The sequence below is a fragment of the Leptopilina boulardi genome, unplaced genomic scaffold, assembly GCF_019393585.1.
Source record: "Leptopilina boulardi isolate dan_hultmark-lab unplaced genomic scaffold, ZJU_Lbou_2.1 LbouV2_48, whole genome shotgun sequence".
NCBI classification, from domain to species: Eukaryota; Metazoa; Arthropoda; class Insecta; order Hymenoptera; family Figitidae; genus Leptopilina; species Leptopilina boulardi.
Genome location: NW_026137992.1, coordinates 1,370,572 through 1,391,815, shown reverse-complemented (window position 1 = coordinate 1,391,815; position 21,244 = coordinate 1,370,572). Strand labels below are relative to the sequence as shown.

Here is a 21,244-nt window from a genome sequence, read left to right as displayed (position 1 = left end):
AAAAAAAAATTTATTTGATTCAAATAATCGGTTACTTGACTATTTTATCAAATAAATATTTACTTGAACCAAATGATAATTTTTGAAGCCAAATAATTATTCCAGCCAAATAATTTTTGAAACTAAATAATTGAATTAAATAAACTGTATTTGAAATAATTTCTCTTTGCAAAAAAATACTATTTAATTGACTCAACCAAAAAATTATTTAATACAAATAAATATTTACTTGAACCAAATAATTTTTGAAACCAAATAATTGAATTAAATAAACTGCATCTCTTTGAATAAATAATTTCTGTATTTGAAACAAATATACCATTTAATTGACTCAACCAAAAAATTATTTAATACAAATAAATATTTATTTGAACCAAATAATTTTTGGAGCCAAAAAATTTTTGAAACCAAATAATTGAATTAAATAAATTGTATTTGAAATAATTTCTCTCTTTGAAAAAAAATACTATTTAATTGACTCAACCAAAAAATTATTTAATACAAATAAATATTTACTTGAACCAAATAATTTTTGAAACCAAATAATTGAATTAAATAAACTGCATCTCTTTGAATAAATAATTTCTGTATTTGAAACAAATATACCATTTAATTGGCTCAACCAAAAAATTATTTAATACAAATAAATATTTACTTGAACCAAATAATTTTTGAAACCAAATAATTGAATTAAATAAACTGTATCTCTTTGAATAAATAATTTCTGTATTTGAAACAAATATACCATTTAATTGACTCAACCAAAAAATTATTTAATACAAATAAATATTTATTTGAACCAAATAATTTTTGGAGCCAAAAAATTTTTGAAACCAAATAAATTAAATAAATTGTATTTGAAATAATTTCTCTCTTTGAAAAAAAATACTATTTAATTGACTCAACCAAAAAATTATTTAATACAAATAAATATTTACTTGAACCAAATAATTTTTGAAACCAAATAATTGAATTAAATAAACTGTATTTGAAATAATTTCTCTCTTTGCACCCAGAGAAATGATTTATTTGAACCAAATAAAATATATTTGAGTTAAATAAACCTATATTTGTCTCAGAGCCTACTAACTTATTTATTTGGGGTAAATAAAAATTTTATTTGTCAGAAATAAATTTTTCTTTGACTCAAATAAATTTTTTATTTCAATGAAATGAAATATATTTGCAACAAATAAATGAGTTAGTAGGCTCGGAGACAAATATACCATTTCTCTGAGTGTGCAAAAAAATACTATTTAATTGACTCAACTAAAAAATTATTTAATACAAATAAATATTGATTTGATAATCGATTATTTGAATAAAATTTTTTTTTCTCCTTGCAGATATAATTTTAAATTATCTTTCTGAATTGAAAAAAAAAATTCTTTATTTTTATACATTAAAAAGAAAATAGTCGCGAAACAGAGATTTAATTTTCATTTTCTTAAAAAAAGGATTTATATTTTTTCCCAAAAAAGAAAAATATTCCAAGAATTTTTGGGAAAGTTCTTTTTTATTTTTTTTTTATCAGTTTATTCACTTCCGTTATGTATAGAGAACTTTTTTGTCTCTGAAAATGTTTGTCCTTCCACAAGGTAAAATTCTTGCCTCCGACTGAGAGGAGCTAAGTCATATTCCTTTAAAAACGCACGTCCAATTTTAAAAACTTTATATACACTCGCCAAACTCTATGGTGTGGTAACGATGTCTTCGACTCTCTCATACATATATTTCGAAAAGGTCCAAAGAACCCTCGCACAGCAGGAATCGAATCTATATAGGATGCGGAAAAGAAAAACTTTCAATTTTTGGGGTCCACAAGAGGTTCTTCTCGCGTCTATATTCGAAATAGAAGAAATGATGCTGTGTATTTGCCACTGAGTGGGGATGAGTCTATATAGGTTTGGGGTAGGTTGCTCAAGGGACGAGTATAGTTCAAGAGTCACGAGTGTTCCAGACTCCAATGATCATTCGAATAGTGAAGTGAACATGTGCGTTTTCGTGTTTTATTATTGTTCATTTTTTTTAAATAAATAAACAAACAAACAAATAAACATTTCAATTTTAATGGAATAAAGTGTATTCAGTGTTTGTTAAATACAATTTAAAAAAAAAAATGGATCTTTCTTTCATCTTTTACACTTTTTTGATTGGTAAGAAAAATTTTATTTTATATAGAAATATTTTTTATATTCTTTTATCATATATTTTCATACATGTAAAATTTTCCTTTCCAAAAAATTAATTTACATTTAATTATAAATTAATTTTTTTTTTTACAAAAAATTCAATTTGAATTTTTAATTATTAATTATTGAATTATTGAATTTTTAATATTAAAAATATATTAGAATTTACTGTTTTGATCATTCGTTCAAAGAGTAAATATATGACGTATTGTAATTTACAATTTCCTTCTAGCGTGGTAATTAAAGAAATCATATTTATCGCATCATACGAGAACATTTTATTGTCAATGAAGATAATTTTTTTACCCTCTGTTATTTCTCATCCTCGACCTATCTCTCTTCTCGAGAATATTGTTGACAAAATTAAATGTCTTTCAAGTCTTTATCTTCTTTAGATATAATATATTTAAATCACAATAGAGATTTTTTTTCAACTCTTATTTCTTCAATTTAAATTTTTTGACAAAAAAAATTCATTTTTTTGTAAAACGAAACCTTTTTCAATAAAGGCAAATTAATTTTTCATATTTGATTCGATCTTTCTTCTTTTGTATAATATTGGACAATTTTTCAATAAAAAAAAAAAAAAAGAAAAATATCCCTTATTTTATGGGTTTTGAATATAAGAGAGTAAACATAAGGGTAGAATTTTTTTTTTTTGTTGTTTAATTCCTTTTATCTTCATTGCGACCTTTGAAAGTAAACCCCAAGATATGGAGGGACAGTTTTATCGTTCCCTGCATAAGTTAATAGTCTCTTTCAAATTTTTCTCTTTCAATTCATTGTCCTGTCCAAAGAATGAGAATAAATTTCCTCCAATTTACTGCTGTAAAAGTAAATTCTTTATTTTCAAAAAAAAAAAATATATATATGCAATTTTATCTCCCCTCAAAAAAAAAATAAATCGAATTTAAATTTACTATCAATTTTTGTAAAATTAATTTTTAATAAATTACAAAATAGAATTTTTATTTTTTTTTAAATACTTGATAAATTCACGGAACTGAAAAAATTGAAAATGAGCCCGCAAGGAAACTGATAACGGTTTTGAAGACCGACCATAAGATCAAAGACGCCGACTACTTCAAAAGTCTTTGACCAATTTCCTGCTCACCGCAACATTTGAAATGAACGTTTCACCCAGTCACTATTTTCAATCAGCTCCCTTTCATTGTGAAACCTCTTTTTCTTTTTTATTCTTCTTCTTCATCATTTTTTTTTCTTTCTTTCATTCGAAAAATATTCGAAATTATTAAATGACTTGAAAAATTCACCTTAAAAATGTGATTATATCAAAGAGAATCTGCGCGATACAAAATTGTCAATCACATCATGATTACTGAAATCTCTCGCAAGATGCGCATAGCTTCGCGTGCAATGTTTGTCGCCTTAAGCGCTAATCTTATTCAGAATACAAAGTGCTACGTGTAAAAGAGATGAGATAGAGAGAAAAATACATAGGACAAAAATTTTTTTTTTTTTTACTATTTCTCTATTATTATTTTAATTTTATATTTTTAATTTTATTATTATTATATTATTATTATTTTAATTTTATTATTATTACTGTCCGCCATTGGAAAAATATCGCTGAGAAAAATTTGTTTGTAACAACTTAAAAAAAAATTTATTTGATTCAAATAATCGGTTACTTGACTATTGAAAAATATTTATTTGCATATTATTTCAAGACTAATAATTATTTTTTGAAGCAATTAATTTGTATTTATTTCAAATACAGATTTTTTTTTTGGATCAAATATACAATTTATTTAATTCAATTATTTGGTTTTAAAAATTATTTAGTTCAAGTAAATATATTTATTTAATAGTAACCAATTATTTCAATCAACTAAATTTTTTTATAGTCTGAGTTAAACCAACATTAAAAAAAATGTACTTGAAATACTCGATTACCTATTATCAAAAAAAAAAAATATATATTTGTATCAATTAATTATTATTTGAGTCAATTAAATGGTATTTGTTTCAAATATAGAAATTATTGATTCAAATTTAATTCAAATAAAAATTATTTGGTTCAGTTGAAAATTGTATTTTTATTTAAATTAAATAAAATTTTTTTTTAGTGTAGAAAAAAAAGGAAATAAAAATCGAAAATAGAAAAGAAATAGAAAAAGCGAGAGTTAAATAATAAAGAGAAGGGAACTGATATAAAATTAAAAGATCGTTCAAAGGGAATAACAAGCAGTCGACGGAATAGAATACTAATTTCTCAGCGGTGGTTAAAGAAAAATTTCAAATTTTTCTAGAAGAAGATACTAAAAAAATATTTATCGAAAATAATTAAAATAACTTCGATTTCTTAAATTTTATCTAAAATATTCACTCGACCATTTTTCTTCTCTGTTATATATACTCATCAATTTTCTGGCCTTTTTTTCTCAAAATTTTCCCATGGGTTTAATTTTCCTTCTCCTTTTTTCTCATTTGTTCAAAAATTTTTCTACATAATCGACATCGCAAATGATTTAGGGGACATGAGAGCGTTTAATGTTTGGTTTAGGTTTTATTTCATAGAGAAAGAGAGAGAGAGAGACTTTTGAGGGTGTGCTTGTTGGGTTTTTTGGTGTCGACCCCTCTCTTAATTCTTGAAACGAGAAGCAAAAGTCATCAATCCTCGACACACCAGTCGTGTGTTTAGCGCATTCACAAATATATATTATAAATATATACATATATACAAATACAGATGCAGGAATGAATATATATATATATACAGTGAACGTTGGTCTGGACTGAGTGAAGAGGTTTTCGTTAGAAATTCCCAAAGTCACTTGAAACACCATATGCTCTCATGTTTGTGAGTGAGAGCAGGATACTCCCACAATATTCTCATGATGCGGGACGAATGTCACAGCCACTGCATTCGCACTCCAAATCATGCGCGTCCCCCCTCAATTTTTAAAACTTCTCAATTTAGTTTTTACCCAGGGCCAGTTATTATATTCTGCTTTTCGTCTCAATTATTCCTGTCGTTAAAGTTATTAGGATAGAAAATATTGGTTGTTTTTTTTATGAAAAATCACTTTTTTTGATTGTTGAAAAAAAAATTATTTACATTTTTTTCGAATTTATTTCCGGTACTTATTATTATATTTTTATTTATTTATTTATTAATAAAATAATAATAATTTATTTATTATTCTATAATAATATAAATAATAATTTATTTATTAATAAATAAAAATTTTATTTGCGCTAAATAAAATTTTATTTATGCTATAAATAATTCTTTTTTTCTATTTTAAAATAAATCAAAAAAAAAATTATTAGGCTCTGGAGACAAATATATTTTTGTTTGCTTCAAATATATTTTATTTGTTTCAAATATAAACGTCAATAAAATATTTCTCTTGGCAAATTTTCTTGCATTTTCCATTTTTTTTTTTTTGGCGGGATTTTAATTTCAATTTTTCGAAGAGAAAATTCGTTTAATTCTATTTTTACTGTAAACAAATTTTATAAATTATTTTTATTGGTTTAAAGTCAAAAACAAAAGTTCACATTGTCAAAGATGTCTCAAATTATTTATTGTATTGAAAACAGTTTTTTTTCTTTAAAAGCAAAAATTTAAGGATTTTTATCTGTATATGACTAGGTAAAAGAGAAAAGCTATAATTTTTTAGATTAAAAATTGATAAAATCGGGCATTCATCAAAACGTCCAACGTCGAGCAAATATATAGAAATTAAGTATAATAAATTTATCGAAAAAAAATTAACAGAAATTAATTTTTTAACATAAATTAATTTATACAGCCAGAGAAATTTTTATTTGAATAATAATATTTGAGTTAATAAACGTTTATTTGTCTCAGAGCCTATACTTATCCCATTTATATTTGGCGTAAATAAATTTTTTATTTAAATCCAAATAAAAAAATTTATCTCTAACAAATAAATATTTATTAAAATAATCTTAAAAAAGTATTTTAATTTTTTTTTATCATTTGAAATATATTTTTGAAACGAAAATTCATACAAAAAAAAAAAATATTTATTTAAAAATCTTTCAAGGTAAACCAAGAAATTAAAAAAATATATATTTCGTTCATATAACTATTTTTTTTTGGAATTATTTTTTTTGGAATTATTTTTTCAGCTGAGAAGTTAACTTCAGCTTTTATCCCTTTCTCATATTGTTTTCTTTCGAAAACTATTTTTTCACGTCATTGTCACGAAAGATAACAATGTAAAAATTCCTAAAGATTATAAATTGACTATATATGATTCAGAAAGAAAGAGATGAACTCTTTTTTTCATCTTGAATCAAAATTTGTGATTGTCACCTATAGGGGAATTATTTTTGACTTTATTTGAGTTTTGCTGGTCCAGGTAATATAACTGGTCCTTGGCAAGAGAGTAAAACTAAGATAATTCCAATACTATATAGTATAGGGTAGAAGTGGGTATATTTTTTCAGATCTGTCATGTCCTAAATCAGCTATAGTGACGCAGCAGGAGTTCGTAAAAATTTTACCTGTTAAAGAATCTCTCATCCTTTTAGATCAAGAAAAGGTGACCCCCATGAGGCAGTATAACTTCCATGGGGAAGTTGTTTCAACGAATATGACACAAAATTATATATTTATCTTTTTACATATCTCACACATATCTTTATAATACATATAATGATGCATGTGATTATTATTCCCAATAGGGATTAAAAAACAATTCTTTTGTTTAAAGGTGCCTGTCATGGAATGATCTGGGGACCAGACAGAGAGGATCAATGTGAAAATGCCATGAGAACATCTTTTCTCGAGGATAGTGCTACCACTGCCGATGAGACACCCTCCAGACTCGAAGCCACTTGGCTATCACAAGAGTGAGTATAATCAATTTTTTTTTCCAAACCTCTTTAAAAATTATTTTTATTAATACTTTTTTTTAAATTCCTTTCTTCAAAAAAAAAAAAAACATTTTATATTTTTTCTAGTGAAAAATTGTTCTTGAAAAATTATTATAGTGATTAAAAATAAAAAATTCCTTTTTGGATACAGAAAACTATTTTATAATAAAGAAACAAAAATTTAGGCAGAAATTCAGGCACATTCGATTACATATTAATTGTTTGATAATAATTTATTATTTTTTCGAAATAATTTAAGTTTCGCGGAAAAAATTTTTTTTTCTGAAACAACGAAAGATTTTATTAAAATAGTGAAAGATTTAACTAATTTTTTTATTCTATTGAAATCTTTCGCTGTTGCAGGTAAATATTTTTTTTTTCCGTGTTGAAAGGGAAATTTTTTTTTTCCCGATATTTATAAATGCAAAATTTTAACATTTTTCTCTATTCAATTTTGATAAATATTTATGTGAGATAAATTGCCATTAGGATTGGTTGGAAAAAAAAAATCAATAATTTTTGATCTACAACAAACTGTATACCTTTTTCTATATCTACGATCGCGTAAAAGTGAGAGAGAGAGAGAGAGGCGCCTGTTTCTTTCTTTCCCTCTTCATCTTTATGTCACTTATAACTTATCTGTTCCTCATATCGAAGAGACTAAAGAATTTTATCAGAATTTAAAGATACTTATCTAACCATCTTAAATGCGCGGGAAGGTTTATGTACCGCACACGCTTATCCTGAAACATCAAAAGAATTTTCTCTTTATATTATATGTTCTCGTAAGTAGGTGGTAAACAATTTTTAAAATGTGTTCCCATAAAGCGTAACAATGGAGAAAAAAAAAACATTACATTAATCAAATATTTCAAAATGACGTTTATAGGCCGAATAACGTCAATTTAATTTCGAAAGAGTTCGAATTTAATATCAAAAACTGATAATATTAGAATCATTTTTTTTTTAATATTTAAAAAAATAGTTTAAAAAATATTTTTATTTTAGGTATAATAAATAATAATTTATTTTTAAAAATTAAAAAATAGAAATTTTACATTTTATCTGTAATAACGATATTGTAAAACAGTAATAAATTTTATTTTTTAAACCCTCTTAAAATATTTTTAATTTGTCACGGTTTTTTTTTTTTTAAATCCATTTTAAGTTCACGAGAATTGTATATATTCTGGAAAAATCACAAAAAAAACGAACTTTACCACAATTTTTTTATGAGTCAATTTCTGGTTTTCTTTTTGGGCGTAACTAGATCCCCTCCTATTTTCAAACCGCTTTGATCTTTTATATCCCTGAAAAAGTAGATTTGTTTCCTCCTCGAAAAAAAAATATAGACCATTCCCGACAAATATCTCAATTTTGTTCAAAAATTGTTTATTTTTTAAATCGCATTTTAATATTTTTCTATATCTGAAAAAAATCATCGAAATAAATACACTGAAAAAAAAAATTTATTTCATTCAAATATTCGATTACTTGATTATTATCAAATAAATATTTACATGAATCAAATATAATTTTTATTTTGAGTCAATTAATTAGTATTTGTTTCAAATACAGAAATTATTATTAGTCCAAATAAAATTTATTTAATTCAAATAAAAATTATTTGGTTCATATAAGTAAATATTTATTTGATATTCAAGTAATCGATTATTTTAGTCCAAATAATTTTTTTTCTCAGTGTACATATTTGAATCGAATAAACTACGTAATAATTATTTATAAAAAAAAATTTATCGACTCAAATTTTTCAGTTCAGATTTTAAATTTCCAAATACAAAGTCAAAGAAAATTAATGTTATTATCATTGTTGCTATTGTTTGGAAAATGTTTCACGGATCATTGAAAAAAAAGACTCCTAAACACCTCTGAAAGAATTGAATCAAAAATCCATAAATAAATTTCTGATTTAGTAAAAGAAGTTTATATATATTATAAAATATAAAATGAGTTTAATAGAATCATTGGAGTGTAACTCTTATTTGATGTCTTGTGGTTATTGAAGTCGAATTCATAAATTTTATAGAAAAAAATTTTTTTTTTTTTTTTTTTTTCTTTTTTTTTCTTGAATGCAATTGAAAAAGCAGCTGGGTTAACGATCGTCGATCAATTTATTAGCTACTCCAAATCGTTGGCTTTGCATTGTATATTTGAAAACCGTGGAGCGAGATAAATGATCCGTGCTGGCAGGACATTGTAAAGGTTTTTGGTCCACGCTCAGGTATATAGAGAGGAACATCCCCGAAAAAGTAAAAGCGGGGGATATAATATGGACAATGCGAGTGTTATTCAGAGGGAGTAAGAGAATATATCCCGGCGTGTCCTAGGATTTTTCACCCCAGTTTTGCTTTTCGTCCCTTTTCTTAGAAAATGCTTTTTAAGTTAAAAGGGCCTTGCATATATAGCAGTTCTAAAATGTGACCCACGTCGCTTTTGCGACCTGTCATTTTAAACTGCATCTCAAAAGGAACTAGTTTAAAAGCTTCAAATTTCAAGCCTGAATGATGTCTGTGGGCGTCGATTTTATTTTATTATTTTTTTTTCGAAAAAAAGACTTTCTATCACCTCGTGGAAATATTTTACATCTTCGAGATATTTTTGTATTTTTTAACAAATGGTCAAAAATTTGGAAGGATTTTTTTTTTTTATTGTTTTCCCTAAGAAAATATTTTTATTTATCGATACGAAAAGGGAATTTTATTTTAAAAAGAGTGTTTCTTAATTTTTGAGTAGAAAAAAAAAATAGTTGAGAAATAAATAAAATTTACTTTCAAAAAAAGTATTTTAAAAAAAATTCTTTTCAACAAGTGGATTATCTACGAATCTTTCAATATTTTTTTTCCATTTCCAAAAATGTCTGGAAAATGTTAAAAGAAAATCTTGATGGAAATCGGAAACTTATCTATAGGGTTTAAAAATTTCGAAGAGAGATTTAAGTTTGCCCCAACTGTATCGTAGAAGATAACTAAAAAGGTACACGAAAGTTGTATGGCATTTGTAAAATCATAAAAGTTTCTATGAGTATTAGGATAAAGAATTTATTTTCCAATGCCTATATATAAGTTTAAATTTCTATTGACTCACCCTCATGTGTCTGTTGTGGGTTATCAATGACGATAACCCGAAAATCTATGTCTATTTTTTTTTTCATAACCATCTGTTTTCAATTTCAAAATTGATTTTCTTTTAATAAAATTTTTTTTAATTATAAATAAACTATATTTTTTTTATGATTTTTAGTAAAGTTTTTCTAATTTTTTTTTATTTACAGATGCGAAGTTCGAGCTGGACCGGAATATCTGATTCGAAAATATCTATTTTTTCCAAATGGAACATTTTTATTGTCAAGATATCATTATGCAGATGAATCCTGTACCATTCCAACTCATACTGTCGTTGCTCATGGAACAATAAAATTACATGCTCCATCAACATTTATACCTGGAGTTACAAAAACAAAATACCTGTTGCATACCGTTCACGTTGTTCCGCTTAATCGACAAGTAAGTTTTATCCAAATTTTACTTAATTTTTAAATTTCTATACATGTAGAAAAAATTATTTCTCTCAGAGCCAATTTTTTTTTAAATTCAAAAATAATTTTTGACTGAAAAATATTTTTTTTTTTTTTTATTTTCGTGGGAAAAAAATTTTGTGGAATTTTCTTCTACGAAAAATTGTTTTTTCTTTTCAAAATATTTTTATTTTTTTTTTTGTTTTGTTTACAGGTCGCCCATAAATTTGAGCACAGGGTCAACGTCACGTGCAGTCCACAACCAAAATGGAGACCCTATGTTGCGCAATTAGTTTACCAAGTAAATCAAAGATTTTCAAATATCCATTGGGACGAGGGTTCAATTTCAAGGTATAATCAACTCGAAGGTCATCAGTCATTGCACATTCATCGTGGAATTGATTGTTTAAGGCCATTGGGAATTGATTTTGGAGAATTAGACCTTGTCAGAGTACAAAAGAAACCTTCAAGTTCTAATGCTTTTGCCCTTGGCTCTAATGGTCAACCCCAAGTTCAACTTTTCCTCGCTGGTTTACCTCCAAATAGAAATTCTCGTTTTTCACATTTTCCATCCTCGCTACAGTCTTCACCTCTCATTCGAAGCGATATGGTAAATATTTCTTTAAAATTTATTTAATTTTCTCTTTCTGATTTTTAAATTTTTTATTTTTATTATTTTATTATTATTATTATTTTATTATTTTTTTAATAAAAATATTTTTATTTCCAGATGTTTGGATGTCCAATTTGCAATGCTGTAATTAGATCAACAGACAGTAGTCCACCATTGCTCAATGAAGGAGTTGCACTTCCGGCTTTATTGGGTGGTTCTTGGCTAAGTGTGAATTGCGAGAGTTTCAAGGGTGGTCTTTGGATTAAACGACAACTACAAGTTTATTCAGGTGATAAACTTTGGACCGGTCGTTGGGATTATTATACAGATCCAAAATGTCTCTCCTACATTTATTCAGTGACTGCTGCCGGAAGTTATGTACAGCGTGCAGGTCGTCAAAGAAGACACGACGAAATTGATAGATACGTTGAGGAAAATCTTTTACCTAATGAAAATAAAAAAGTCGAATCTATCGATTTTGACGATTTTTCAAGAATGAGACGTGAACCATTCAAATCAAAATATCATAAAGATTTTAAAAATTCTTTAATGAAAAAAAGAATTTTAGAAACTAAAGAAGAAATTTTAGAAACACAACTTCCAAAACAAGAGGAAACATCGAGAAAAATTGGCGAGACTATTGAAAAAATATCATTTTCAAATGTTTTACCAAAACCAAATAATGATGAAAGTGCATCGACGGCACAACCAATATTGTCAGTGTCAAAGAAAGTGAAACGAAGCGTCAATGAGGAGGAATCGTATCGTCATCTTTTGAAAAATGCCCAACCATCATTGGCGGAATCATATGCGGCAATGTTGAGAGGAAATCAACGTCAAATTGAAACAACTAGAAAACCAATGCTGTCATCTGTACCAACTGGAACAACAGAATTGGATCTTCATGTGGCGGAGAGTTTTTTGATTCCTGGGGATAATTTTATTGCCATTCGTTGTGGTGGTCATTTAATGACTAATTCAGAATCACAAATGGGCAAAGCTTTGCCCACATGGCCCAATAATTGTGTACCTGATTCTTTAGAAGCACCATCGACACTTCGATTTAAAGCCCGAGTTGGTGTCAATTGGAGTGGTCAATATACATTGAAACTTGGCCTACGTGAAAATAATCTTTGGGATGCACCACTTCATCAATGTGGTCCAACGGAATATCATAATCCATTGTTGAGAGCTCATCTCAGAAGAAGTCTTGGTATCAAATTTGGTCTTTTTTCATCAGCTGCTACCAAATCTACAGTACCTGCGTGTCTCATTGGATTGCAAATTCTCTTTTTTTTGTATCGATTTTGAATTTTCGATTTTTCAATTTTTAAAATAGTAAATTAGTTTATTAAAGAAAAAAATTTAATTTTTATATTGAGAATCTCAAAGAGTATGAATATACGTGTAAATATTATATTTTTATTTATATAAATAATTGTCTGTAAATAATTAGATTATATCAAAGATTGTAAATAATTAATTTTCGAATTAAGTTGTATATATTTTAGATAAGAATATAAAATTTTTTTTTTTTTATTCAAATAATTAACTTCAAATAAATATTTAGCAAATATTTTTGAAACTAAATATTCTAAAAAAAAAATTTGATTCAAATACTCGATTACTTGATTATTATCAAATAAATATTTATTTGTATCAAATAATTATTATTTGACACAATTAAATTGTATTTTGTTTCAAATACAGAAATTATTGGTTCAAATACAATTTATTTAATTTAAATAAAAATTATTTGATACAAATAAATATTTATTTTTATAATAGTCAAGTAATCGAATGTTTGAATGAAATAAAAAATTTTTTTTTTTTCAGTGTAATTGAATTAAAAACAACTATTTCAGACAATAATTTTTGTAATTGAAACAAATACAATTTAACTAACTCAAATAATTAAATAAATTTATATTTGATAGTAGTCGATTATTTGAATGAAATAAATTTTTTTTTCAGTTTACTATAAAAAGAAATGTAAATAATTGTACAGTTTATATTTAAGTGTTTAGCAATTAAGTTCGGGAGTATTTTTATAATACTACGTGAGACGAACGCCAGCCAGTGATCATTTTCTTTTTAATATTAAAAATTGTAAAATTAAATTAGGATATTAATATGTACGTTGACATTGCAAATCAATTGCGGTCAAGGGATGCATACCCCAGTGATTGTTTTTATATTATACATGTTTTATACATGTATTTTATTGCAAAATTTTTGTAAAATTTTTTGTAAAATTGCAAAAATTATAAAATTTTGTCGATTTTGATCTAAGTATAAATTTATATATTAAGAAATTACTATAAGGAGGCTTAATAATTATAGCCAGGGATGAAACCCCAGTGACTGTTTATTATACATTTCAATACATTTAAAATATGTATTTGAAATTAAATACTAAAATTTTGTATATATTTTATAAATAAGATTCTTTTTTATGTATAGTTTAGATTTAAATAGGTATCACCTATAAATGAAGACTGTTTTCTAATGATTTTTTTAAAAATGTGTGTGTATATAAAAATATAATTGAAAAAATATGTAAAAATTTTATAAAAAGAAATTTATTTTGTAAATCTCAATCAAAGAGAGCATATAGAATAAATATCACTTTATTATCAAATTTGTATACTTTTAATTACTGTGTTCCCGTTTTTTTTTTAATTTTAATTTACAAGACGGATCTAAAATTTGCAATTTTGACAAAATTTATCTACAATTTACTTTCAGAATTTTAGATAGAATTTTTTTTGTAAAAAAAAAAATGATTTTTTAATAAAATTTATTAAAAATATGTAAATAAATATTTTGATCTTAAAAGATTTAAAAATTAGAAATTTATTTTATTACAAAAATAAAAATGAGAAATAATTTGAATAAAAAAAAAAAAAAAAAAACAGAAATGTCATCTCCACGGTATTCCCTTAACAACTTTTATTGATTTGGATACGCATGCGCAAATTGAAAGATATAGTTGTTGGTGTCGGAGGATTTCCGGTGTGACGGTTGTGTATAGGGATATTCGGGATAACCGCAAAGAAATAGGGTTGAAAGGACCGCGCCTATACACGTGGAGACGTCCATTTATTTCCTCCATACATATGATCAACAAGTATAAACAGAATCAACTTTTTCAAATATTTTCATCATCAAACATATATTATTATTTCCCTCAGTCCACGTGAGTACATTCTCACTTTTTTAGAAAAAAAATTTAGTAATTTTTAATTTGTTTATTGAAATTAAATTCTTACTATATATATATTATAGTATTAGCAATAAAATAAATATAAGATTTACATAAATTCATTTTTTTATGTTTCATAAAATTATTAAAAATTCAAATAAAAAGAAAATTTTAAAAATGCTATTATAAATCAAATTTATATGATTTTCATCGATTATTTATTGTTATTTTAAAATTAGACAATAAAATAAAAAAAAAAACGTAAATTATGACAAAATGTAATTTTCTTATTCAATTTCTAGAAATTATTGATTTATTATATTTCAATGTTAAACTTAAAATCAATTCAAAACGGCAAAGTAAAATCATAATTTAAATACTTCAAAGAATTTTTTAATATTTCTAATAAATTCAGAATATTATTTAATAATTATTTTTAAAAAAATTCAATCATTCAATACTTTTAGATAAAAAAAAAACCGTTCATGAACGTGCAAGAATCATTAAAGTTTATCAATAAAAATTCAAGGAAACTCCATTTGAAAAAAATTTCTAAAAAAGGATAGCACAATCTTTTCGAATTATGAGACATAAAAAGAATATTTCAACTAAAGTAATGCGCCACGGAATTTTAGTTCGCAATTCTTTTAAAATATTACAAAAGAAACAAATATTGTTATATCGAAGAAAAAATGTGAAAACGTCAAGTATTTATTATCAGAACAAGTAAGTTTGTTTTTTTCTTAAATAAATTACTTTCAAATATCAAATAAAAGTTTAATAATTTTTTTTTTTACAAGGCTAAAGAAACGACAAATTGAAAAATTATTGAAAGAATATAATTCCTTGAAGAAGATTCAGCTAACGAATAATAAAGTAACTAATAATAATGGAACATCAAAAGATGTCTTAAAAATTGATAATCACTTTTTAAATTAATTTCAAGAGTATTTTTAGTGTACCTGAAAAAATTTATGATTATATAGAAATAGTACCCGTGTAAATTCTAAATTTTCGACCAAAATAGATTTAAGACATCCTATCAATTAAACCAATAGTGTTCATTAATTTATAACATATACGAATTTTGTATTAAGAAAATATTCTTAAAAAAAAAAAAAAATGTCTAAGAAAGAAAAATCGATATTAACTACATAAATCTTTGTACTGAAAAAAAATGAGTGTTTTTTAAAATTGAAAAAACAAATTATAAAATGCACAAAATAAAATATATTGAGAATTGTTTGATAAAAAAAAAAATGTCGCACATTCCAAAAATTCTCATATGTGTGTCAATTTTTGTAATTCTTGGCTTAGTAGTTTTTCTAACTAAAAAAAAATTAGAATTTGAATCGCGAACAAATTCATTATTTTTAAAAATGATTGCCAATTTTAGTAGCACTCTTGATAAAATAGATAGTGATTTTGATAACATTTTTTCCAACATAAGAAATGCAAAAAATAAATTGAATCAATTGCCTCTTGGTCAACGGGAGAAATTGACAATTTGTGATTATTTGCGTAATAAATATAATAAGCAAATTTTGAGAAAAAATGTAACAAAGGAATCTACTTAAAAAAAAAAATGCTAGATTTTTTTTAGTTCTTCGTTTTTCGTAAATTTTCAAAATGGTCCTTCTTTAATTAATCAAATTCTGAAATTTTTTTCTACTTTCTCTAATCGTATTATATATTAACTAATAATTATTTCTTTTAATTAAATTATTTTAAATTAATAAAAGATTTTTTTTTTAATTTTGTTTGCCTAAAATTATACGTGACGTATCATTTAATATATATAAAAAAATATAAATATATGCTAAAAAAAATTAATTGTATTTTTCCTACTGTTGCTCTTTCACACCACATATAGAATAAGTATAATTATTGTATATATATAAAATGTTTTGATATTGCACAGAATTATTCAATTTGTTATTTTAGTAAAAACAATGTAATAATATATATCTACGACTGTTTTGTGCGGCACAAAAGAATTGTTAATTTTTTTACGGCACATATGAATATTCCATAAAATTAGAATTTTTTTTTTTTTTTTTTAGTTAAATTATTATTAATCAATTTTATAGGATATTCAATTGGCCTTTTTTTTTGACAAAAGCCTCTAGTTTAGACAATCAAAAACATAAATAAATGTTTAAAATACTTGTAATTAATAATAAAAAACGACATTAGAATAAGAAACATGAGACGAATATACAATATAATATTAAAGTATGTCAATATCGGTAATTTAAAAAGCAATTTAATGTGGGGCCAAAATTAAATATATATATATAGAATTATGGGAAAGTAAATTTTATTTTAAAAAAATTTTATTGTTATATTTGCTAATCTTTATATTATTAAATATTTAATAAATATAATTTAATAAATTAATTCAAATTAATTTTATTAAATTTAATTAATTTCAATTGAATTGGATTTATTTTAATTTAATTTAATAAATAAATAATTAAATAGATTGACATATTGACTGAAAAAAATACAAGGTCATAAAAAAGGTATCAATTATTAAAAACAGATTTCGGGAATAAGACCTTCATTTATTTTTACAACAATAAAGGTACCTGAAATCTGCTCTAAATTGATATTATAAATTCTCTTATTGTAAAATGACATTTGTATTTTTACATATTATAATACGGATCGAATTTTATGTAACGAGAAAACGAAAGTATTATTTATGTGTATACATATAGTATATATAAATATTAACATAATATACAGTATAATATACAGTATAGTATATATTAATATAATATTATCAACCTTTCTTATTATTTCTTTATACACTGAAAAAGAAATTTATTTCATTCAAAAATAATCGATTACTTGACTATTATCAAATAAATATTTACTTGAGCAAAACAATTTTTATTTCAATTAAATAAATTGTATTTGTAACAATAATTTTTTTGTATTTGAAACAAATACCATTGATTAAATAATTATTTAATACAAATAAATATATATTTGATAATAAAGTAAACAAATTATTTGAATCAAATAATTTTTTTCAATCTACATATAATTCTTCATATATAAAATATTGGAATTGAATTTTTTTTATTAATTCTCATACTATTTTATATAATTATCAATATTGATAAAAAAATATTTTTTATATATTTTATTTTCTACTATTATTCTTTAAAAAATATATATATATATTTAGTATATTTAATATTTGCTAGTTTTAATATTGTTGAAAAAATTGTGTAATATTGAGTTTTTAAATAATGCAAATGTTTGGCGACAATATTGTGTGTTATAAAATATGTAATTGTTATTTACTTTTATAAAAATTAATAAAAAGTTGCTTGCAAATACACTTTTTGTAATAAAGATTATTTTAAATTTATAAAGTTAAGTTGAATGCACTTATGTTCTGAAATAATTATCAAAATAAAAAAAAAAATATATAATATTTTAACTTCAAGATAAAAAAGTATTTTTTTTGCAAATGATTTGAATTTAGAATTCATAAATAAAAAAATGGTAAATGATCATGTGATGATAGCGTTGGTTGGTTATCAAGGTCAAGTGAGAAAAGAAGGGGAGACGGATCTCACAAAATGACTGATTATTCCTGTCAGATGTGTTTAACTCTTCACAAAGTGCAAATGAAAATTGCGAATTGAAAATTAATATTTGTTTTTTTTTTGTTTTTTTTTTGTTTAATTTTCCTCATCCATTTGTAGAAAATTAAATTTTCAAAATGGCAAAAGTGGCAAGTAAGTTGATAAATTAAAAAAAGATTTAATTTTCTTATTAAATATTTTTCCGAATATTGATTAATTAATTTTTTGATTATTTTACATAATAAATGTTAATTATAAATAAACAGAATGTCAGCCATGTGGTCCAGGATATAGGTCTCCGAAAGCAGCAATGATGGAGGGTCCTAGAGAAAAATTAATGTACACTGTTTGCATACATACGAATCCAGCTAAAGAAGACGTACTTTGCACAGTTGACATAGATCCAGAGAGTCCTACTTTTTGCCAAGTTTGTATACAACAAATTTTTCTCTATTTCAATATTTGAAATTTTGAAATTAAAATTTTTAAAAATCTAAAATATCCTTATTTAGAAAAATTTTGAAATATTCTATTTATCTGAAGTACTTTGAAGTGTTCGGAATTATCTTGAAACATTCTGAAGTATTTTGAAGTATTTTGAAGTATTTTGAAGTACTTTTAATTAACCGAGGTATTCTGAATTAACATTGTAGAGCTACAAGCAGTTAATTTGTAATTATAATTATAATTTTTATCATTAATTTTATCGAATGTCGAAATTACAGTCGAGCAAAAAAATTAAACTTATCTTATACAGAGTGATAACACAGAAAATTAAAAGGCATTAAAATAAGCTGCAACGCTTCTTATTTTTATCCAATTTTGCTTATTTTAATCCATTTTGGTATTAAAATAAGCAAAATTGGATTAAAATAAGAAGCGTTGCAGCTTATTTTAATGCCTTTAAATTTTCTGTGAATGATAAAAAGATACTGGCCATTATTAACATAAAAAAATTAAAAAAGAATCATAAAAATTTTTAATATACTATATATTGTATACTAAAAATTTTACAATATATACCTATATTTGATTATTTGACAAAATTTATAACTGATAAAAAATTAAAATTTTTTTGAAAAACAGTTTCTTTGAGAATATAAAAATAAAAATACAATATATTTTTTCTAGATAATACATAAGCTAAGAATGAAATATGTTGGTGATGAAATTCATCATTGTGGATGGAATATTTGCAGCAGTTGCCATGATGTACCGAAAAAACGTGACACATTGGTCCTTCCATGTTTAAATTCAGATCGTATTTATTTTGTTGACGTTTCTAATGAAAGGGAACCAAAAATGAAAAAAGTAAAATATTTTTAAAATTTTACGATTCTAAATAATTTTTTTTGGGTCATTCCGTAACAAATTTGCATTTTTTTTTTCCTAAATTTGTATCTTTCTGCAGTGAAACAATGGCATTTATCGTAAAGAACACAATTACTAAATTTCATAACAATCCGTTAATTTCTTTAGAAGTTATAACCGTTTTTTGGATTTTTTTTGGGGTCATTCCGTATAAAATATACGTTTTTTTTTGAAATTTGTATAATAATAATTATTTTTTTTTCTTGTTACTATAATGGATATTAATTATTAAAGATTTTGGAGCCAGAAGAAATGCATAAATTTGGAGCAGCATCCCCTCATACTTCGCATTGTTCTCCAACTGGAGAAATAATGATCTCAGTAATGGGTACACCAAATGGTGATGCTCAGGGTGATTTTCTTTCCATTGACAGCAATAGTCTTGAGATCAAAGGAATGTGGACAAAAGGAGATAAAGCAAAATTTGGTTATGATTTTTGGTATCAACCCTATCATGATGTTCTTGTAGCTTCCGAGTGGGCGATTCCACGTGTTTTTAAAAGAGGATATCAACTCACTGACGGAACTGATCCCAGTAAATTTTAATATGAATTTATTATTATCTTTTTCTTTTTTTTTATAAGAAACTAATTAAAATTCATGTTCAAAATTTTGATCTTTGGATGATAATTTAAAATTTATGAGCGGGGCGAGTAATTATTAATATATTCATCTTTACAGCACTTTATGGACAAAGTTTAAACGTTTATTCTTGGAAGGATAAGAAACTTCTTCAGGTAATTGATCTTGGTAAAGACGGAGTTGCTCCGCTCGAAACAAGATTCCTTCACGAGCCAACATCATGCGAGGGATATGTTGGCTGTGCAGTGAATTCGAGCATTTTTAGATTTTTCAAAAATGACACTGGAACATGGTCTGCCGAAAAAGTTATTCAAATTCCACCAAAGAAAGTTGAGGGTTGGCTAGATCAATATGTTTCAGGTATTTTAAAAAAAAAATCAATTTTTTGCAATGAAGGAGAAATAAAATAGAAATATTTTTTTTTAGGCATGATAACGGATATTTTAATCAGTCTTGATGATAAGTATCTTTATTTTTCAAATTGGTTACACGGGGACATTAGACAGTATGACATCACAGATCGAAGAAATCCAAAATTAACGGGTCAAGTATTCTTGGGAGGAGTTATTCTTTCGGACTCAAATGTTCGGGTTGTTGATGATAAAGAATTAAAAAAACAACCTGATCCTGTTTACGTGAAAGAACGTCGTCTTTATGGTTCACCACAAATGTTACAATTGAGTTTGGATGGTCGTCGACTTTACGTTACAACGGCCCTTTACAAACCATGGGACAAACAATTTTATCCTGAACATGTCAAGTTAATATTTCATATAAAATTATAATTTTTTAAATTATTTATATTAAATTTAATATTTAATGAATAAAAATAAAATTAATTAAATTTTATCTATTTCTCAGGCATGGTTCAACAATGTTGAAATTGGACGTGGATGTGGAGAATGGAGGCATGAAGCTTGACAAAAACTTTTTAGTTGATTTTGGAGCTGATAAAGATGACATTTTACTGGCTCATGAAACCAGGTATTTAATTAATTAATTAAACATGTAATTTTGTACTAGATAGATAATAATAATTAATATTCGTAATAAGTAATAATTCAATAATTTTATATTGTAAAAAAATAAATTTTGTTAATTGTTAATTTTTACAGGTATCCAGGTGGGGATTGTACATCTGATATTTGGCTTGCGGAATAATAAAATATGTATCCACGAGAAAAAATATATAATAAAAATTTTTATTCTCTAAACTGCATATAGTTTATTTAATTAAAATAAAATTTATTTGGTTCAAGTAAATAT

At 24.5% G+C, this 21,244-nt stretch overlaps 2 protein-coding genes and 1 long non-coding RNA gene across 3 annotated transcripts; all 3 read left to right on the top strand.

The window, feature by feature from the left end:
- The first annotated feature begins 1,662 nt into the window (after positions 1–1,662).
- On the top strand, positions 1,663–12,663 carry LOC127289592 (uncharacterized). The gene is made up of 5 exons (XM_051317601.1): positions 1,663–2,156; positions 6,905–7,043; positions 10,360–10,591; positions 10,817–11,212; positions 11,333–12,663. The coding sequence occupies exons 1-5, from the start codon at positions 2,120–2,122 to the stop codon at positions 12,524–12,526; spliced, it is 1,998 nt and encodes a 665-aa protein (XP_051173558.1). The 5' UTR covers positions 1,663–2,119; the 3' UTR covers positions 12,527–12,663.
- Positions 12,664–14,223: 1,560 nt separating this feature from the next.
- Positions 14,224–17,528, top strand: LOC127289591 (uncharacterized). Its single transcript, XR_007844200.1, has 3 exons — positions 14,224–14,414; positions 14,888–15,146; positions 15,221–17,528. It is a non-coding gene; the product is annotated as an uncharacterized LOC127289591 (long non-coding RNA).
- A 487-nt stretch (positions 17,529–18,015) lies between these two features.
- Positions 18,016–21,192, top strand: LOC127289590 (methanethiol oxidase). The gene is made up of 8 exons (XM_051317600.1): positions 18,016–18,178; positions 18,292–18,452; positions 19,157–19,336; positions 19,631–19,931; positions 20,078–20,338; positions 20,405–20,738; positions 20,840–20,962; positions 21,094–21,192. Exons 1-8 carry the CDS (start codon positions 18,163–18,165, stop codon positions 21,137–21,139), a joined length of 1,422 nt encoding a protein of 473 aa, XP_051173557.1. The 5' UTR covers positions 18,016–18,162; the 3' UTR covers positions 21,140–21,192.
- Positions 21,193–21,244: the final 52 nt, after the last annotated feature.